Below are 17,850 nucleotides of genomic sequence, written 5' to 3'. Positions count from 1 at the left end.
TGTCTTCTACTATAGCCTCGGGCCGACCAAAGCCTTGTGAGTGGATTTGGTAGACGGAAACTGAAAGAAGCCTGTCGTATGTATGTATATATATCTATATGTGTGTGTTTGTTCTCCTAGCATTGCTTGACAACCGGTGCTGGTGTGTTTAGGTCCCCGTAACTTAGCGGTTTGGCAAAAAGACCGATAGAATAAGTACTAGGCTTACAAAGAATAAGTCCCGGGGTCGATTTGCTCGACTAAAGGTAGTGCTCCAGCATGGCCGCAGTCAAATGACTGAAACAAGTAAAAGAGTATATGTATATATTTCTTTGCATTCAAAATCATCCAGTTTTCTTTCTTTTATATTTTTTAAGACAGCAAATTTTAAAAAATGTTAGGTTAACTTTGTAGCTGGTCACATACTTTTCACTCACATTCTGGATTCTCAATAATTTAAAATCATTTTTATATTTTCTTTGTCTTTCTACCAAAATATGTTTAAGAATTTAAACAGTAAATATATCTGTTGGATTAAAAAAAAAAAAAAAAAATCAAACTATTTTATAAAAAACTTCTGGTTTGATAACAATGACAGAAAAATGGCTTTGTAGGTTATTTTAATTAACTAATTAATTATTTACAGAATTAATTTTAAATAGAACAAGTTTCTTTAACCCTTCTGATATAAAACTACTTCTGGTTTCAAGATAAAATTTCCGGTTTAAATTTGATGTAAACACCTGTTTAATAAGGACAAAATTAATTTGCTAAATTTGTCATTATTGTAACAATTAATTGAAACACAAGTAGTTTGTCAAAAAAAAATAAATATGGAAATAAATGAATTAAATATATTTTCAAAGGGAAACTGACAATTCAGAAGTTAGAAAGATGAAGAGGTGAACAGCTAAGGGGAGGTAATACAGTTATTTTCTTTACCTCCTCTCCTTCTTGCAAAAGAGGAAGAGAAAGAATGAAGAGTAATAAGGGAAGTGGGAGAAAGACAGAGATAAAAGAGAGAGAGGGAGAATAAGAGCGATAACTTGAAATATAGAAAAGAAGAGAGAACGAAAGAAAGACACAAAGTGCGACAGAAGAAAAAAAGAGAGGGAGAGAGAGAAAGAAAGGTAACACACACAAACGGCACAAAAATATTCATAATTGTAAACAAAACAGACGCATTTACACTAAACACCTTAAATTCCAATTAGATGGACATAGCCTTAATGAGTCAAATGTTTTAGACGGTTGCTCCACTGAGCGAGGCGTGATTAAGAGATCAAATCTAGGTTAAGACGTTGTTAGATATTTTTTTGTTTTTGTTTTTCAGGATCTGATCGTTCCCTGAAGTTATTGTTCAGTCCTAATTAGAGTACGATTAGATCTAGGGTCAAACACTTCCTAGCCGCGCCCACCACGTTGAGAGAGTTATACGTCAACTTGAAAGTGGCTTCGTTTATTCGTTTTGATAAATATCTCAAACTGCAAAATACTATACTAATACCTCGCTTATATACACTTGCAGTAAGATATTACCATACAGTTAGTAATGTATAATGAATTCCCCCTAAATTATGTAACTAATTAAAAAAAAAAACTCCGGATAATTGCAATAATATATATATACGTCATTTTTTTTTGGTGGTCTACTTACGCACAATCTTTTGGCGCCCACCCCGCCTTGCTTGTTCCTTTTTGCCTCCTCGGATAGCTATGCTGACATATAATCGTGCTTTGGGTATCACGAATTGTGATTAACCAGCACAACAAACAATTCACTTGATAAACGCTGCCGACATCGAAAACAGGAAAGTTTTATATAGATATATTATATATGTATGTATGTGTGTGAGTGTGTTTATGTAGCGTACGTAAATGGATATACCCCATTTCATTATTGTTACATTAATTAATTAATTGAGTACGAGGGGTAAGTGCGAACAAGACACAGAAAAAAAAAAACTTTAGGAAAAAGATACAACGAAATAAGTTTTAGTAATCAAATGGAGCTAGAACGAAAACAATAGCTAACTATTACTAATTAAAATAGAACCACCCTCTCTATAACTTAACCTGCTTAGAAAACAACTGCCAAATTTACCTCAAATCACTTTACTTAAGTTTTGATTAGGGACGAACACATTAAAATGTCATTCTGAGTACACAAATACCTTAAGAAGATAGAAAAAAAAGAACAGGAAATTCGTGGCTGAAACGCTTATGATATATATATTATAGTTAACTTGCAGTTTAACAACTGCAGTAGTAATAAATATTTATTTATATCCATTAGTATACTCTTCCATTATGTGTAGCATATTTATTTTTAAAACCGTTTGTGTGACGCACGTTATTTCAATCAACACATTAATATTTATGTATATATATATATATTTTATAAATAAGTACCCTTCTCCCGAGATACTAAAGAAACTCGCTTTCATAATTAGCGTTACTCTTGTACTTTCGTAACCTTCCTGTAACTTTAAATCGATAATCGGTTTTGTTATCCTCCTTGAGCCTTGCTTGTCTTGTCTCTCCTCTTCTATCTATGTATGACCTTGTGCATGTGCCCCTAATTTTGTTGTCTACATCTTAAAATAAAAAAAAAACAACTCCAAATGAAAACACCCATAACTTATTCTATCCTCACGAAAGCAAATCCACCGTTGTTAAACATACACATATATTTGTGTGTGTGTGTGTGTGTGTCTATATATATATATATATATATATATATATATATATATATATATATACATATATATATATATATATACATATATATATATATATATATATATATATATATACATATATATATATATATACATATATATATATATATACATATATATACATATATATACATATATATACATATATATACATATATATATATATACATATATATACATATATATACATATATATATATATACATATATATACATATATATACATATATATATATATATATATACATATATATACATATATATACATATATATATATATATATATACATATATATATATATATATATATATATATATATATATATATATATATATATATATACATATATATACATATATATATATATACATATATATACATATATATATATATATATATATATATATATATACATATATATATATATATATATATATATATATATATATATACATATATATATATATAATAAAAATAAAGTAATTAGTGAATTTCCTTCCCATTTCTCTTTGTATATTTTAAGGCAACTTATTGCTTACTGTACATCTGGTGTTTTCCTATCTGTTTATACATTTCCTTTTTCTTCTTAAATTCAACACACGTATTTATATATATAATGTAGATTACATATATATATATATATATATATAGGCAATGTACATTACATATATATATTTATATATATAGGCAATGTACATTACACACACACACATACATATATATATATAGGCAATGTAAATTATCAGCCATTCCATCCCTCCATTAAAAAACGCAAACACACTTTTAGACATATGTAAAATATCCGTTATAGCATTTCATTCATAGTATTGTGTATGTGTTATACATCCATACATATATATTATAAGGAATGAAGTGTTTCTGGAGACTTCATTTTACTTTTGCGTTCCAATTTTTTTTTTGTGTGATATTTTGTCATGCCTTTCTTTTTAGAGCCATTAAAGTATGTAATTCAGAACACTATCCGACGCCATAAAGATCTAAAATTGCATTTATCTTCTTCTTATTCTTCTCAACTATTTCCACTTTCACCCTACATTCCTTATTTGTTTTTATTTACTATTAAAAATCTTTTAAGTTTCCACAGAATACTACGGGCTGGGTAGAGCGAATGTGCGATCTGGTTTTTTGATTCCTTGGTTGAAAAAATCCAAAATACCATTTCAATAAACGGCATCGAATATTTCTTTGAAGAAGAAAAAAATAATGCATGAACATCACTTAATCCCAACTTTCTGTAATTCGTGTAAAATTCGCTGCCTTTGAAGAAGAAATTTGTACGATTATTCATTATCAGCCATCATCATTTACATCCTCGTGATGTAGACGTGGTCAGCAAATCTCTCTCAAAGACGCCCTTTTTCGTTTCTAATGCCGGCGCCTTCTGTTTGGAAATTAAAAAACAATAAAAAAAATTTAAAAGTTTAATATATATATATACATAAACTTTGCACAATGTATACACACACGTGTGTACATACATATATTTTTACTTACACTTATGAACAAATAACTGACACATTTAAACACACAAAAACACTTTTCGCTCCTGCTTAGAAGATATGTATATATAAAACAAAAACATTTCTAGGCACATTATATATACATAATACTACTTCAGTAAATAGAGAAAACAAACAAAAAAATGCGCGTGTGTGTTGTATGCATCTGAATGTATATGTTTGTATACATATGAATATATACACGTGTGTGAGTATGTGCATGCATATATATATATATATATGTGTGTATGAGTGTTTATATGTGTATGTATACGGGTAATGGTTGCGTTCCTAGTTCGAATCTGGCCGAAGTCAACTTTTAACTTTCCATCCCTTTGGCGTCGATATAATCGAACAAATTTTTTCTAAAATTTATGGCATATATACACATGTATATATATATATATGTGTGTGCATATATATAATCTATTCTTCTCTTTATAGATATATAATCCAACAAGAAGATGGATCATGGTGAGGGCGATCTTCGTGGTAAACCTCTGCCGTCGTTATCGTCCGAAGATAGTTATTCCGTCACCAAAGAGGCCATTAGTAATAACAACAACAACAACAACAGCGACAATGTTATAACTACAGAGGCCGCTAAAACCAACGATCACGACAACAACAACAACAATAACAACACTAACAGTGGCCCCGGGGTGATAACAGCAACAGCAGCAGATGACGAAGACGATGAACCGGTGGCACCGAAGAGACGGAGAAGCGAACCCGTAAATTCCAGAGACAGCATGATTATTAATACTAATTATACGACAGATTGTTATGATGACATGTCAACAATAACAACAATTACAACAGCAACAGCAGCTTGTACGGAGATTGTCGAAACTGGTGCAATGACCACCGATTCCGTTCAAAATACTGACGACAGCAAAAGTAATCATCTATTAACGAGTTCGATCTCGACTGTAAGTATTACCGATAATAAACACTCTCAGAACCAACAAGAACAAAAACAACAAGGTCGCGGTAGTGTGGAAGATGAAGAAAATGATGTTATTTCTGATGATAATAATAATAATAATAGTAATGATGATGATGATGATGATAATAGCAGCATCAATGATAGTATGTCGACCGGCGGTGTAAGAACTTCTTACGAGACAATGAGCGATGGTGGTTATGTTGTTGGTGGTGATGAAAGCAATGCCGATAGTGAAAATAACTTCTCTCGTGTGTCGATCGCCGCTGCCGTAACGACATCACGACGACAACAACAGCAGCAAGAAACACAACAAGAGGCTGCCGTTGCAGCCTCTGCCGCCGCCACCACCGCCACCGTAAACGACATTGCCGACGATGATACTTTCACCGCCGCCGCCGCCACCAACACGACCACTACAACCATCACTCATAACACTTCCACTTCCCGTGCCTCAACCTTCTCTTCTTCTTCTACTTCCTCCTCCTCCTCGTCCTCTCGTGTCGTCGCTAACAACGCCGACACTGCTCTTCTAGCTGTCACTTCCCCTCCTTCCCCATCCACCTCGTCTTCGGCCGTCCTTGCCACCGCCATCATCATCAACAACGACGTAGTCGCTGCATCTTCCTCTCACTCCACTCACCATTCCTCTTCCACTCCTCTCTCTTCTCCTCCTCCCTCCCTCACCGCCGCCGTCAACACCAACAACAACGCAGTCACTGCTGACTCTTCCCCTTCCGCTTCCCCCTCCTTCTCCGCTTCTGTCCCCGTCCACTCCATCTCTAACAACAATAACGCAGTCGCTGCTTCTTCCTGTGCCTTTTCCTCTTCCTCTTCCTCTACTCTTGCCGCTACCACCGCCGCTCCCACCACCATCACCACGACCGACTCTGCCTCCTCATCCCTTTCCTCCCTCACCACTGCTTCCACCATCGTCACACACTCTGCCAGCGTTGCCGCCTCCGTCAGCAGCATAAGCGCGATCGCTGTCGACACGGCTGCCTCTTCTTCCCCTGCCGCCTCCTCCTCCACTTCTTCTTCCACTTCTCCTGTCGTCGTCGACAACACCACCACTACCACGAACACCACAGCCAGCACCACCACCATCAGCAGCACTATCAACAGCGACGCCACTCCTACCCGCAACATCTCCGCCTCCTCCTCCTCCTGCGTTACCGTTGCTGCTGCTGCTGGTTCCGCTGACGGATCGGCGATAGTAAAGTCGGCGGGATTAACTTGTAGTGCAAAGGACAATACCGCCTCGAACGGTGGTGGTAGTTGTAGTCACCTTAACAACAACAACAACACTAGTACTACTACTGCTACTACTACTACTACTACTGCTACTACTATTATTGGAAGCCGTACCTCTTCTGCTTCTTGTTCTTCGTCTTCTTCTATGGCGGACGGTGATGGTGGAGTCGAAGGAGGAGGTGCGAACCTGGCAACGGGTGCCGCTGCCTCGTCGTCATCATCATCATCAGCAACAACATCATCTTCCACTGCCAGTAGTACAGATATGCAACAACAGCAACTGCAGCAGCATCAACAACAACAACAACAAAACACGGTGGACAAACAACAACAACAGAAAGCAGTGGCCGGAGCGGCCGTAGCGACAACGACATCATCCTCCTCCTCCGCCGCCATCATCGTGACAGGAGGTGGTTGCAGTGCTTCTGTGCTGGCGGCCGACACTACGACTACGCCTGGCGTCGTTGTCGTGGGAGGAGCGGGCGAAGTAGTTGTTGCTGACCTGACAGCAACGGGCTCGCCGTCGCCGCCGACACCACCGGCACAACCACCACCACCACCACAACAACAACCACAAAAACAACAGCAACAACCACAAAAACAAGCGGCATTGTCGTCGTCGACATTAACAGCGTCCACAAGTTCGCTCTTGTCGGCGACGGATGCGACGGATGCGACGTCGCAACTATCAGCATCATCATCATCATCATCATCGTCGTCATCATCATCATCATCTGCACCACTATCAGCAGCAGCATCATTGTCGTCGCCGACGTTGACAATGACACTTGCGGCCAAACCAACGGACGATGGGGGTGAATGTGCAGGATCAAGTACCAATAGGCACCACCCCCATCAATCCCAACAACAACCACAGGATCAAAACTCTACCACGACGACGACCACCACCACCACCACCACCACCGCCGCCGCCACTACCACCGCCGCCGCCGCTGTCAGCACCATCACCCCCACCACCACCACAACCACCACATCTAGTACCACCACCACTACCACCACTACTACTAGCAGTGCTATAACCACTAATATTAACAACAACAATCAGAGCCTAACTCAACAACAACAACAACAACAAGCGGCTGGCATGGCATGTACCATGTGCGGGTCAGGATTCAAAGAACAAGCCCCCAAACTTTTACCTTGTCTACATCAACTTTGTGATACGTGTTTGAAGAATGTCAAGTCGGACTCTGGTGAGTGTTTTTTCTTCTCTGCAAGCAAATATATATATATATATATATATATATATATGTTTATATAGTTTTCTGTCTCCATTTCTGAAGCAGTGCAGGTAGGTGTGAGTGAAGGTTATTAACCTCATCTGTAAATTTTCTTTTAATTTTTTCAGCTCTTACCCCTCATTATATATATGTATATATATATTGTACCACGTCTTGTAATTTGTGTCTCTTTCATTTTTCTTTCTCTCTCTCTCTCTCGCATATATATATATATATAGATAGATACATGCATACACACACACACACTTCCTTGCACCCCCTTATTTCTTGCTCTGTCTTTATAGACTCTCCCTCACCATCTCCCTCTTATAGTCTTGTCGCTCTCCTCTTCACTTTCCCTTTTTGTTATGTCTGTCTTGTGTCTCCCTCACTGTTCACTCCATGCTGCATGTCTCTTCACCCCTCTCTATAATCTTTTTCTCATCACTCTTCTCTTTCCCCTGTCGCTAACTCTTATCATCTCCCTCTCTCTATATTACTATATACACCTCTCTTTTTTCACCTTCTCCACCCTTCCTTCCTATCATTCTTTCTTTCTCCCGCCTCTCCTCCTTTCTCTCTCCGCTCATTCAATGGTAGCTGTTTGGTATTTTTATATATTTGGATGTAGTGAGGTGTGATTAATGGTGAATGTGGTGCTAGCTCACTTTAGCTTGTTATTGTGTTCATTGAATGAATAATGGCGATGTTCTGTGGATGGGAATGATGAATCCGATGTAGATTTTCGGCTAGTATATGGCGGTTAGATATAATAAGGTGGGCATGCTGTAGTGTGGTGTGATGATTGCAATGGCGATTGTATGTGTGTGTGTGTGTAGGGGGGTTTCATATATAGTGATGATAGTTGATGGTGGTTTTGGTTTTCCTGGCCCGAGTGAGTAGCGATAATGCAGTTTTGAGTCCTCTGCGTTTGACGGGGAGAGGGGCGGGTTCGCATGTGGTGATATGCAGTTGTGGATATGCTTGGCATTGTCTGGTTTGCCTCTTTGATAAGCTCTGTTAGCGGTATGTGTGTGTGTGTTGGGGGGTTCGATGATGGCTTTTTGAGGTGTGGTTTAGATTTTTTTTTTTTGAATAGAGTGGTGTGTGGTTTATTAGATAGATTGGCCTTGCTGTATATATATATATATATATATACATCATGAAAGGGGGGAAAAAAAGTAGGTCTCGTGTCACTTACCATACATACATAACGTAAGTACATGTATAAATGGATACATGTATGAAATAATGCGAAGTGTCTTTCTTCATCCTAAACATGTTCACTCTCACCCATTCAAACACGTTTTTTTTTTTTATAAAAGCACTGAACTACTACATACACAGTAAATAAAAAAATAAATAATAATACCTCAGCCCTCTCTCATCTTCTATTAAACTTCACAGATGCTGACTGACTAGTAGATAAGATGATGTACACCTTTTCAATAATAGTAATTGCTGCTTTACTTTGCAATTTATTTCAATTCTTTTATCTATCTAGCTGTGTTTGCAGGTAGACTTTTAGTTATAATTATCATCATTATTATTATTTTAGACGCAAACACCTCCAAGAACGAACGTCTCGGTGTTACAATCAATACATAAAGATGCATGCGTGTGGAATTCAAATGTTTGAGAGAAAATGTGGCTTTTTTATAACGGTCACACACAGGTAGTGAGTGAGACCTTCCATCATTGGACGTGGAAAACAATTGCATAGTTATGTGTACATATATACTTACAAACACACACACATACACGTGTGTGTGTGTGTGTGTATATATGTGTGTATGTATGTCTGCTATGTGGATGTGCTGAAGTGCATGTTATTTTAATGCTTATCTCTGTATATATTCTATGTGAATGGGTATATATATATATATATATATATTTAAAAGCAGCTTATATATATATAAATCTATGTCTGTCTGTGAATGTTCCTCTGTGTGTATCTGTATAAAATGCACTGGCCAGTGCTGAAGTGCATGCTATTGTATGCTTATCTCTGTATATATGCTATGTGAATGGGTATATATATATATATATATATATATATATATATATATATATATATATATATATATAGAGCTATGTCTGTCTGTGAATGCTTCTCTGTGTGTATAAAATGCAAAGGCCATTTTCCCCAAACGAAATTGCTATCAGTTAAAATAAATATTTTTTTTCTCTTTATTTCGAATTTCAGAGTAATCATCATTCAAATATTTTTCTTTTGTCTTGTTTTATAACCATTATTAAAAAAAAAGTACGATTTGGCGTATGTATATAATTTTGTTACTTGTTTTGAAATTTTAATATTAGGGCTTTTATCATTTTAGGGTGATTTATTTACTATTTTCAGTGTATGAAGAAGCAAATTTATTTAAACAGTTTCTAAAAATCTCGAAAATATCTATTAACTTAAATATTATTGTTTGTTTTGTAAATGTCAAATTCTATTTTTCTTGTTCTCTTGGTGCAAATAAAAGAAATGAACATTTGTTTTCACAAGGTCGATGGCTGGGTGGCAGAATCGGTAGAGCGTCTGATATCACGTTTTTGACATCTTAGTAGTCAGTTACGTCCCTTTGCAAACCCGAGTTCGATTCCCGCCGGTATCAGAACACTTCTCTCTCCCATTCTTCCGGGGGATTTTGCTAACGATCATGTATACACCCGTCATCTTAATAAGAACACATTATTGTCCTTTACATTTTCTGTGAGATATATCCATGTTAATATTGACTGTACGCCATAGACACACATAAATTCAAGTGTGTATACATCGGCGTCTTTCGTTTTTTCACGTTGAGTTATAGGTTCTTATGTCTTATAGTCTCTTGTAAATTGTTGGGAGAGAGGCTACAAGAACATCAGCAAACAAAAATTATTTAGATCAACCAGAAGGCCTTTTCGTGGCGTTCGATCTACTAGAGAGCGCAGCTAACCATCCGATCGTTTCCTTCACAAAACAAAAAGACTGAAGAACATTAAATAATGTAGTCTTTGTTATAAGTATTGTCTGATTTAAAAAAAACGGAAGGGTAGCTGCAATGGTTCTTAAGGTTTGATAGATCAATGCAATGGTCATTTCAGGAACGTCTTTGATATTGCTGAGCCTGTTCGATTGTGCTTGATCTGGGGGGTTAAGTATCATCTTCAAAAGCACTTTACTTTTTCTGCAGAGAAGACAAAATAGTTTCTAAATGATCCCCGATATCCACCTTAACACACATCAAAAAAGTAGAAAAAGAAAAAAAAAAGGTCAAAATCAATTTACTGACATTTTGTAATGGATGATGTGGTCTCAGTTTTCATGATTTCGCCCCCTCCTGCACCTAAAATTACACTTTTGCAAACAACATTGACTAACAGACACCTTATCTAGGTGATGTCTGTCTGTCTTGCCTATCTATCTATCTATCTATCTATCTATCCACACACATACACACACCCTGTCGTTCTTGTTAAGATTAAAATGCTTTTTCATATGAAACTATTTTTGCGTTCGTGTTCCTAAATTTCCTATTAAGTCTTCAAACAAGTTTTGTTTTTCATAATATTTTGTTATTCATTGTTCTTTTGAAATCCTTGCCAAAAAATCTATATAAATATGTTTGTATATATATATATATATAGAGAGAGAGAGAGAGAGGAAATATATGCGTGTACGTGTTCTGAGATGTGTTTATATGAATCTAGTCACTCTTAAGAATCATCTATTTAGCAAATTCGAAATATTTGTGCATATGGATGTATATATATATATATATATATATTTATTGATATGTGTGTATATTTATGTATATAATTATAGATATGCATATATTTATGGAGATACTTATGTATAGATACATTCATAAGCATATATATTGCATATAATGGGTATATAGTTATTTTTCTTTTTGTTATGCTGTTTGAAAATTTCCTCTTCACATGAAGTCTTGTAGCCACCCCGATGTCTGACGGGTGTCCCCCACCCTCTCCCAATCTTGGAACATGGCTGTCCATGTCGTCGCCATAAATGAATGCATACCGATGCAAAGAGGCAGGCGAGTCCTTGATGATGGCACATGTTTCTGCTGGCTGGCTGGCTGGCTGGCTATCTCTGTACTCAGGCTGGTTGCCTGTCCAACATCAGCTGTGTGTTTGTACACACACTCTCTCTATGTTTGCACATATCGTATTATAGCAATACACACATTTACACACACCCTCATACGTCTACACAAAATGTTTATCTTTTACTTAGCAAATTAGAAATATAAATCTATGCACACACACATACATACATACATACACTTATTAACATCGCTGCCTACGTGTATGTTTAGCCATCCTGAAGACAGACATTGAAATTTATTGAGGTCTTTACTTAGCCTTAGAATACCACAAAAAATTGACACCTTTACATGCACGTATGTAATAGGTACGTACGTACGTACGAAGGTGAGTCATTCATTATCCCCAATGCACTTAAAATTGTTTTCCCTATTAGCGGGAAAAGTTGTTGCGCGCGCATCACTATTTGTGGTTTCCCCTCTTGTCATTATTGTACAGGTTTGAACTTGAAACGTCAGTAATGGTGTTGTAGTTATTACGTTCAACCATTGCCACTTCTTTTTCTTTTCTGTTTTTTTTTTTTCTCAAAGAAGCGTAAGCTTTCTGTGACCCATTTTCTGTGGGCTTAATGTGTATTAGTAACCGAAATCGATCGAAGGATTCTAGCACGATATGGAAATAGTATTTTGTCATAACGGGTTCTACAAATGGATTGAAAATTCCAAAAATGGTCGCTCAAGTGTCGCGGATCAGAAAAAGGAGCTGTATGCATGACTTGTCTTGTACTGATGACAACGCTGAAAGAGTCAGTGACCTGATTATGTTGAATGGATACCTGACTATTGATTGGTGGTATATTTCGTTATATGCAAATTAACCTTGGTTCTACCATGAAAATTGTTCACAACATTGAACTTGACATTGATATAGTTTTGTGCATGATGGATCTTCGGAACAACAAACGAAATTGCACTAACAAAAATCATTTGAAATCTACCAAGGTCTTTTGAATCTTTTTTTTTGGTGGGGGCGGGGGATCGTCACTTAGGATTTTTAACCTGGATACCTTATTGCCAGCCGAAGTATGAAAATCGATGCAGATAGTATTTTTGGATTAGCGAAGACCAATACTGAAGTATTAACCAAGAGAGAAAGCTCAGCTGTAAACCGTGCTCACTATAGCAAGATGTTACATGACAAGTTCTGTCTTGCATTTCGAAGCAAAACACGCAGAAGTTCTCTTGAAAGATATTTGTGTTGTTTACAACATAATGGCCCGTTCTTATACGACTGTTATTCTGAAACTGAAATTTGAGGTACTGGAAGATCGTCGACATACTTCTGACCTTGCTCCCTCTCACTGTCACCTGTTTGATTGCCTCGGTGAAAGAAACCTTAAGAGATAAATAGATTTGCTACGGGCCAAGAAGCGAAAGAAGGGGGTGCATAAATGTGGTTCATGCCCCAAACTGGAAACGTTATTTTCCCTTGAAGTTGAAACAAGCAAGGACTATATTGAAAAATTACGGATACATAATACTTATTTTGATATCTCTGTGCTTACACACAAAAGTGTCTATAATGTATCTAATGCGCAAAGTACCTATGCTGGAAGTCTAATTTATAAAAGAGCATTATATATATATATATATATATATATATATACACACTTGTGCACTTGTAAGAATGTTACACATGTTCAATAAATATATCACGACTATATCAGTTTTTTTTTTTGTGTGCGTGTATGTCTGTCTGATCCAAAGTAAAGATGGATAAGTGGATGTTAAAACAATGATCATGAATGATTTGTGTGTGTGTGTGCACGCGCGCGTCTCTGTGTGCGTATATATGCACATACATACATACATTTATGAAATTATAATAAAATAGTCTGTCTACCAGAAGTGATTGAATAAGAAGTGCAAGTGTGATGTCGAATCGGGAACTCTGTCGTCTCACACCTTGATGAATTTTCTTTCACACACACCAGTGTTATCTAATGTATACCTAACACTGGCGGAAAGTCAATACTCAACTTTATTTTCCACCTGGAAACATCAAATAAACGCATTCCCTCCATCATCATCATCAATGTGTGATTCTTTCTATTAGTTCGTTTATTGTGTTGCATTGCACAACTATTCTTAGTTTATGAATCGAATTAAGGTTATATGCAGAGGGTGTGTGTATATGCATGCATGTGTACACACACACACACACACGCAAAATCTACTATATAAGTATAGGGTAGTTAGAGTGAAACATTGTAAATGCTCGTGTAAACGCATGTATCGGCATTTGTAGTAGCTAAATTTCACTCTTAACTAACCACTTACGTCCACTTTTCGTTTTCTTTACGTTTCCTCCATGTTTTTCTGTTTCAGTTGCGTTTGCTTCGCGTTGATTTTTGTTGTTGTCCTTCTTCTTTTGTACTAGTTAATTTAACCTCCCGCCTACCGCGTCATTCACAAGATGCATGCATACCCACATACGTGTATATATATATATATATATATAAATATTATACACACACACACACGTGAATACGTAAATCTCGATCGTTTTTTCCTATGATTTTACTTTGCACCTTTCCTTTGGAAACTCTTCAATTTCACTCACAGACACACGGCGGGGGTCTTCTTATATAAAAAAAAAAAAGCATTGTTGATGTGCACATAATTAGAAGGAAAACAAACAATCTACACATTCAGGTTTCAAAATTTTATTTCATTTGTTGTTATATCCTATTATTATTTTATTTTAAATTTTACAGTCGAATCGTTTTGCATGTCAGCTTTACCTCCAACCCGTCGTGCTCCAACTCTTGTATATATTTTCTACACTGTGTGGCCTTAACCTCTATACCAAAGTCGCGCTGAACTCAGTTTGGCCGCCTTTTCGTTATAGGCATTAAGTAGCAGTCCGCACATGCCAGTTATAGGCAGTGGTAGCATTTCATACCTAGGATGGTGGGGGTCGATAAATTTTATTGGCTTATGTACCCTTTTCTTTCTTTGTGCCTACGATTATTGTTTTGTGTTCTTCGTAGTGATGTTTAATTTTCCATCTAGCACAATGTGATTAATTTCGACTTATTTATCGAATCGCTTTCCACGAAACTTTTGTGTGTTCCCTGTACATTTCAGTAGAATTTCAAATTTGTTTTTACATGGAAAAATAGGTTGATACTTAACCGTTTTGTTAGCTGTCAGTTATCTTCCTAGGAATACTTATGATGTTTAATATATAATTAAATCGTTATAATTCCATTATTCTTTCTCTCTCTCTCTCTCTCTCTCACACACACACGTGTTTGTTTACGAACAAAAGTGAGGGGTGTGTGTACTCAATACATGATACATACAGAAGGCAGTTTGATTTTACTGTGTCGTTACTTTCCGCGCCACGTGCATTCAGATGCCATCGAATTAAAATGTGTGTGTAGGCATGTGTGTATATATATATATATATATATAAAATATATATATTTTACACTAGTGTGTGTGTTTAAATCCTTGAAAGGAAAAGTTGATAGTGACTTCTAAGTCACGGCTTACTCGACTAAAAATTCGTCTGTTATCCTTCAGTTTAATGTTAATTGCTATAATTTAACTTAAACACACCATAATTACGGTTTGGTCCTTTTTTTTCTACTTGCTTTCATGAAAGTTTTATTTATATATTTATTTTTAAGGCTTTACGAATCTTTCTGTTCCTCATTCTTTTCGACTTTTCTGTATTTAAAATGCTTATTTCCTCAACTGAAATTTTGCAGAATTACGTTTTCGAAAGTGTAGATTACGTAATGCTGAAGTTTCAAATATAAGTAGAAAGGAGAGGGGGAAAAAAGGTGAAAATTTAAAGCTACAGAAATTCATGGTCACCAAGTAGGTTATTACTTCAATGAAGATTGATTCGAAACTCCCCCTCCCGCCAAATATATATTTTTCTTTTTATATATTTTATCAGCATAATAGTAACCTACTCTCGAAAACATATATGCTAAATACTATAAAGAAAAAAATACGCGTTTATCCGAAAGTTAAGAGGGAACAATTTGGGGGATGTGGAGGCGGACACCAAACGCAGGTGCTCTCTACTCTCTGTCTATTTATTTATTTATTTATTTATTCCTACACAAGTGTCCACTCCGACTTTGTTTCTTCATAACTTACAGAGAAATGAATATTTATATCGGAAAGGTGTTTTGTAGTAAATTAAATTAAAAAAAAATCCTGTAAGTTACGGGAGGGTACATTTATGTAGGTATGTATGTCTAGACACACACACACATATCTAATCTAATATGTGTGGTACTGTAGTCATTCAGCATAATTTTTTGTTTCTTGGTGTTTCTTCATCTCCAGTGAAATCGATCCTTTTAACTTCATGGGTCAATAGAGTAAAAGCAAAACAAATCTAAATGAAATCAATTCAATCTAACTTGTGCCTTTTATCTCTGAGCTCCATCTCCCCTCGTATACTGAATTTTTGTGCTTAGACGAAACATTATTAGTAATATTGCTGTTCGTTTAGTAAAACTAATGAGATATGAATCGGTGTTGAAACCTGCCTTTGGTCGACTTTTCTTCTTCAATCTTTTTGTTGATCATGAAATGTCATGTACCAGTAACACACTTAGGTGTTCGATTCCGTCGATTTACGCACGCCTACGGCTTTGCAAATGCCAAACCTTGTGCTGCATTCGAATCTACTACTACTACTACTGCTGTTATGAGTTCTAATCGTTGAGAGATCAATCCCATCGACAGTCGAATTTAATTTTCATTTTTTTTTTGGGGGGGGGGAGTTAGTGAAATATGAGTCGAGTATAATATCCCATACAGTAAAGAAAAAAAAAATTTTTAAGTTTCGTGCCTTAAAAAAAAAAAATGAATGGTGGTGCCCCAGCATGGCCACGACCTCTGGCTGGAACCGATAATACGATAATTGTTATTAATTAAGCGCTGGAATGATCGAGACGGAAATATATCTTGATTACCTCCCTTTAAGACCCGAGTTCAAATTTCGTTGAGGGTTAAACTTGGCCTTTCCAGCTTTGGTTCGATGAAATAACACCAAAAATAATTACCTTTCTTGTATATTGTTTAGTTTTTTTGGCACCGGATTTGCACTGATTAAACGGACTTGACAAAGGCATTCACGCTGCCGTGGCCTCTGTGTGTGTGTGTGTGTGTGTGACTCTGTGGCATCATAGAACAAACGAACCCATCTCAGATAACTAGAGAAGTCATATGGAGCTGAGTCAAACTGTTATTAAATAATGTTACTCTTACAAAATGCCTGGAGTGCCACTTTCGTTTGTTCGCTCACTCCTCTGTGTGTGTGTGTAATACACACACACACATTCACTCGTATTTCATTATGCACTGTCTTTATTGAGTGTGTGTTATTGGATGCTTGGCTGTTGTTTCTAGCTGGTCGATTGATGCACCGCGTTTTAGGCACCATCTGTTGTTTGTCATATACTTTCGATAGATTGCATGGGTGTTAATGCTCATCCCGCTCTCCGCACTTGAGGCGGAGGTGGGTAATCATAAATGAACTAATAGAATAATTGTTTGACCTTGCATTAAATAAAATTAGAAGACCGAAATTATTTTTAGTAGTCGTCCAGTTAACTCTCTTGTATACCTCTGTCGTTCTCCTCTCACTACATCGTTCATGAATTTGTGGCCTTGTACCAATGCGACATTCACGTTATTTGCTCCCAGTATATAATGGTAGAGACGGACATTAATAATAACACATCACTGGATTTAGATAAGTTGAATTCAGGTTGTTTTATGACCACGTTTGGTGGCAGTGGTATTGATGGTAATGACAGAATCCGTAGAAGTACGGTCAAAAAACGTTTATTGTGACCGTCGTGCTGGGGGTTCAAATACCGCTGGTGCTAGTTTTGATTTTTAACCCACTTTCCAGTGGCGTTTCGGTTCTGGTAATTTTTGTTTTTAAACTCTGATGCTTATTCTATCAAGTAAATTTTGCTGAATCGCTTTGGTAGGTTGACGTAAACAAACCAACACTGAATGTCAAGCCGTTGAGGGTGGGGGTGGGGGGCAAACATGCGTGTACACAT

The 17,850-nt window shown here is 36.5% G+C and overlaps 1 protein-coding gene across 3 annotated transcripts in view; it reads left to right on the top strand.

Annotated features, from left to right (window-relative positions):
- Positions 1-943: 943 nt before the first annotated feature.
- LOC106874223 (uncharacterized) overlaps positions 944-17,850 on the top strand; it is a 132,918-nt gene continuing 116,011 nt past the window's right edge. For all 3 annotated transcript variants that reach the window (XM_089359509.1, XM_089359508.1, XM_089359510.1), the window contains exons 1-2: positions 944-1,109; positions 4,686-7,655. In XM_089359509.1, the coding sequence (XP_089215635.1) occupies positions 4,706-7,655 (2,950 nt within the window). In that variant the 5' untranslated portion in view covers positions 944-1,109; positions 4,686-4,705. The remainder of the gene's footprint in view (positions 1,110-4,685; positions 7,656-17,850) is intronic.

Source organism: Octopus bimaculoides, chromosome 11, assembly GCF_046866305.1.
Source record: "Octopus bimaculoides isolate indiv1 chromosome 11, ASM4686630v1, whole genome shotgun sequence".
Lineage (NCBI taxonomy): Eukaryota > Metazoa > Mollusca > Cephalopoda > Octopoda > Octopodidae > Octopus > Octopus bimaculoides.
Note: the sequence above shows the minus strand (reverse complement) of the source record. Positions and strands in the feature narration are given on the sequence as shown.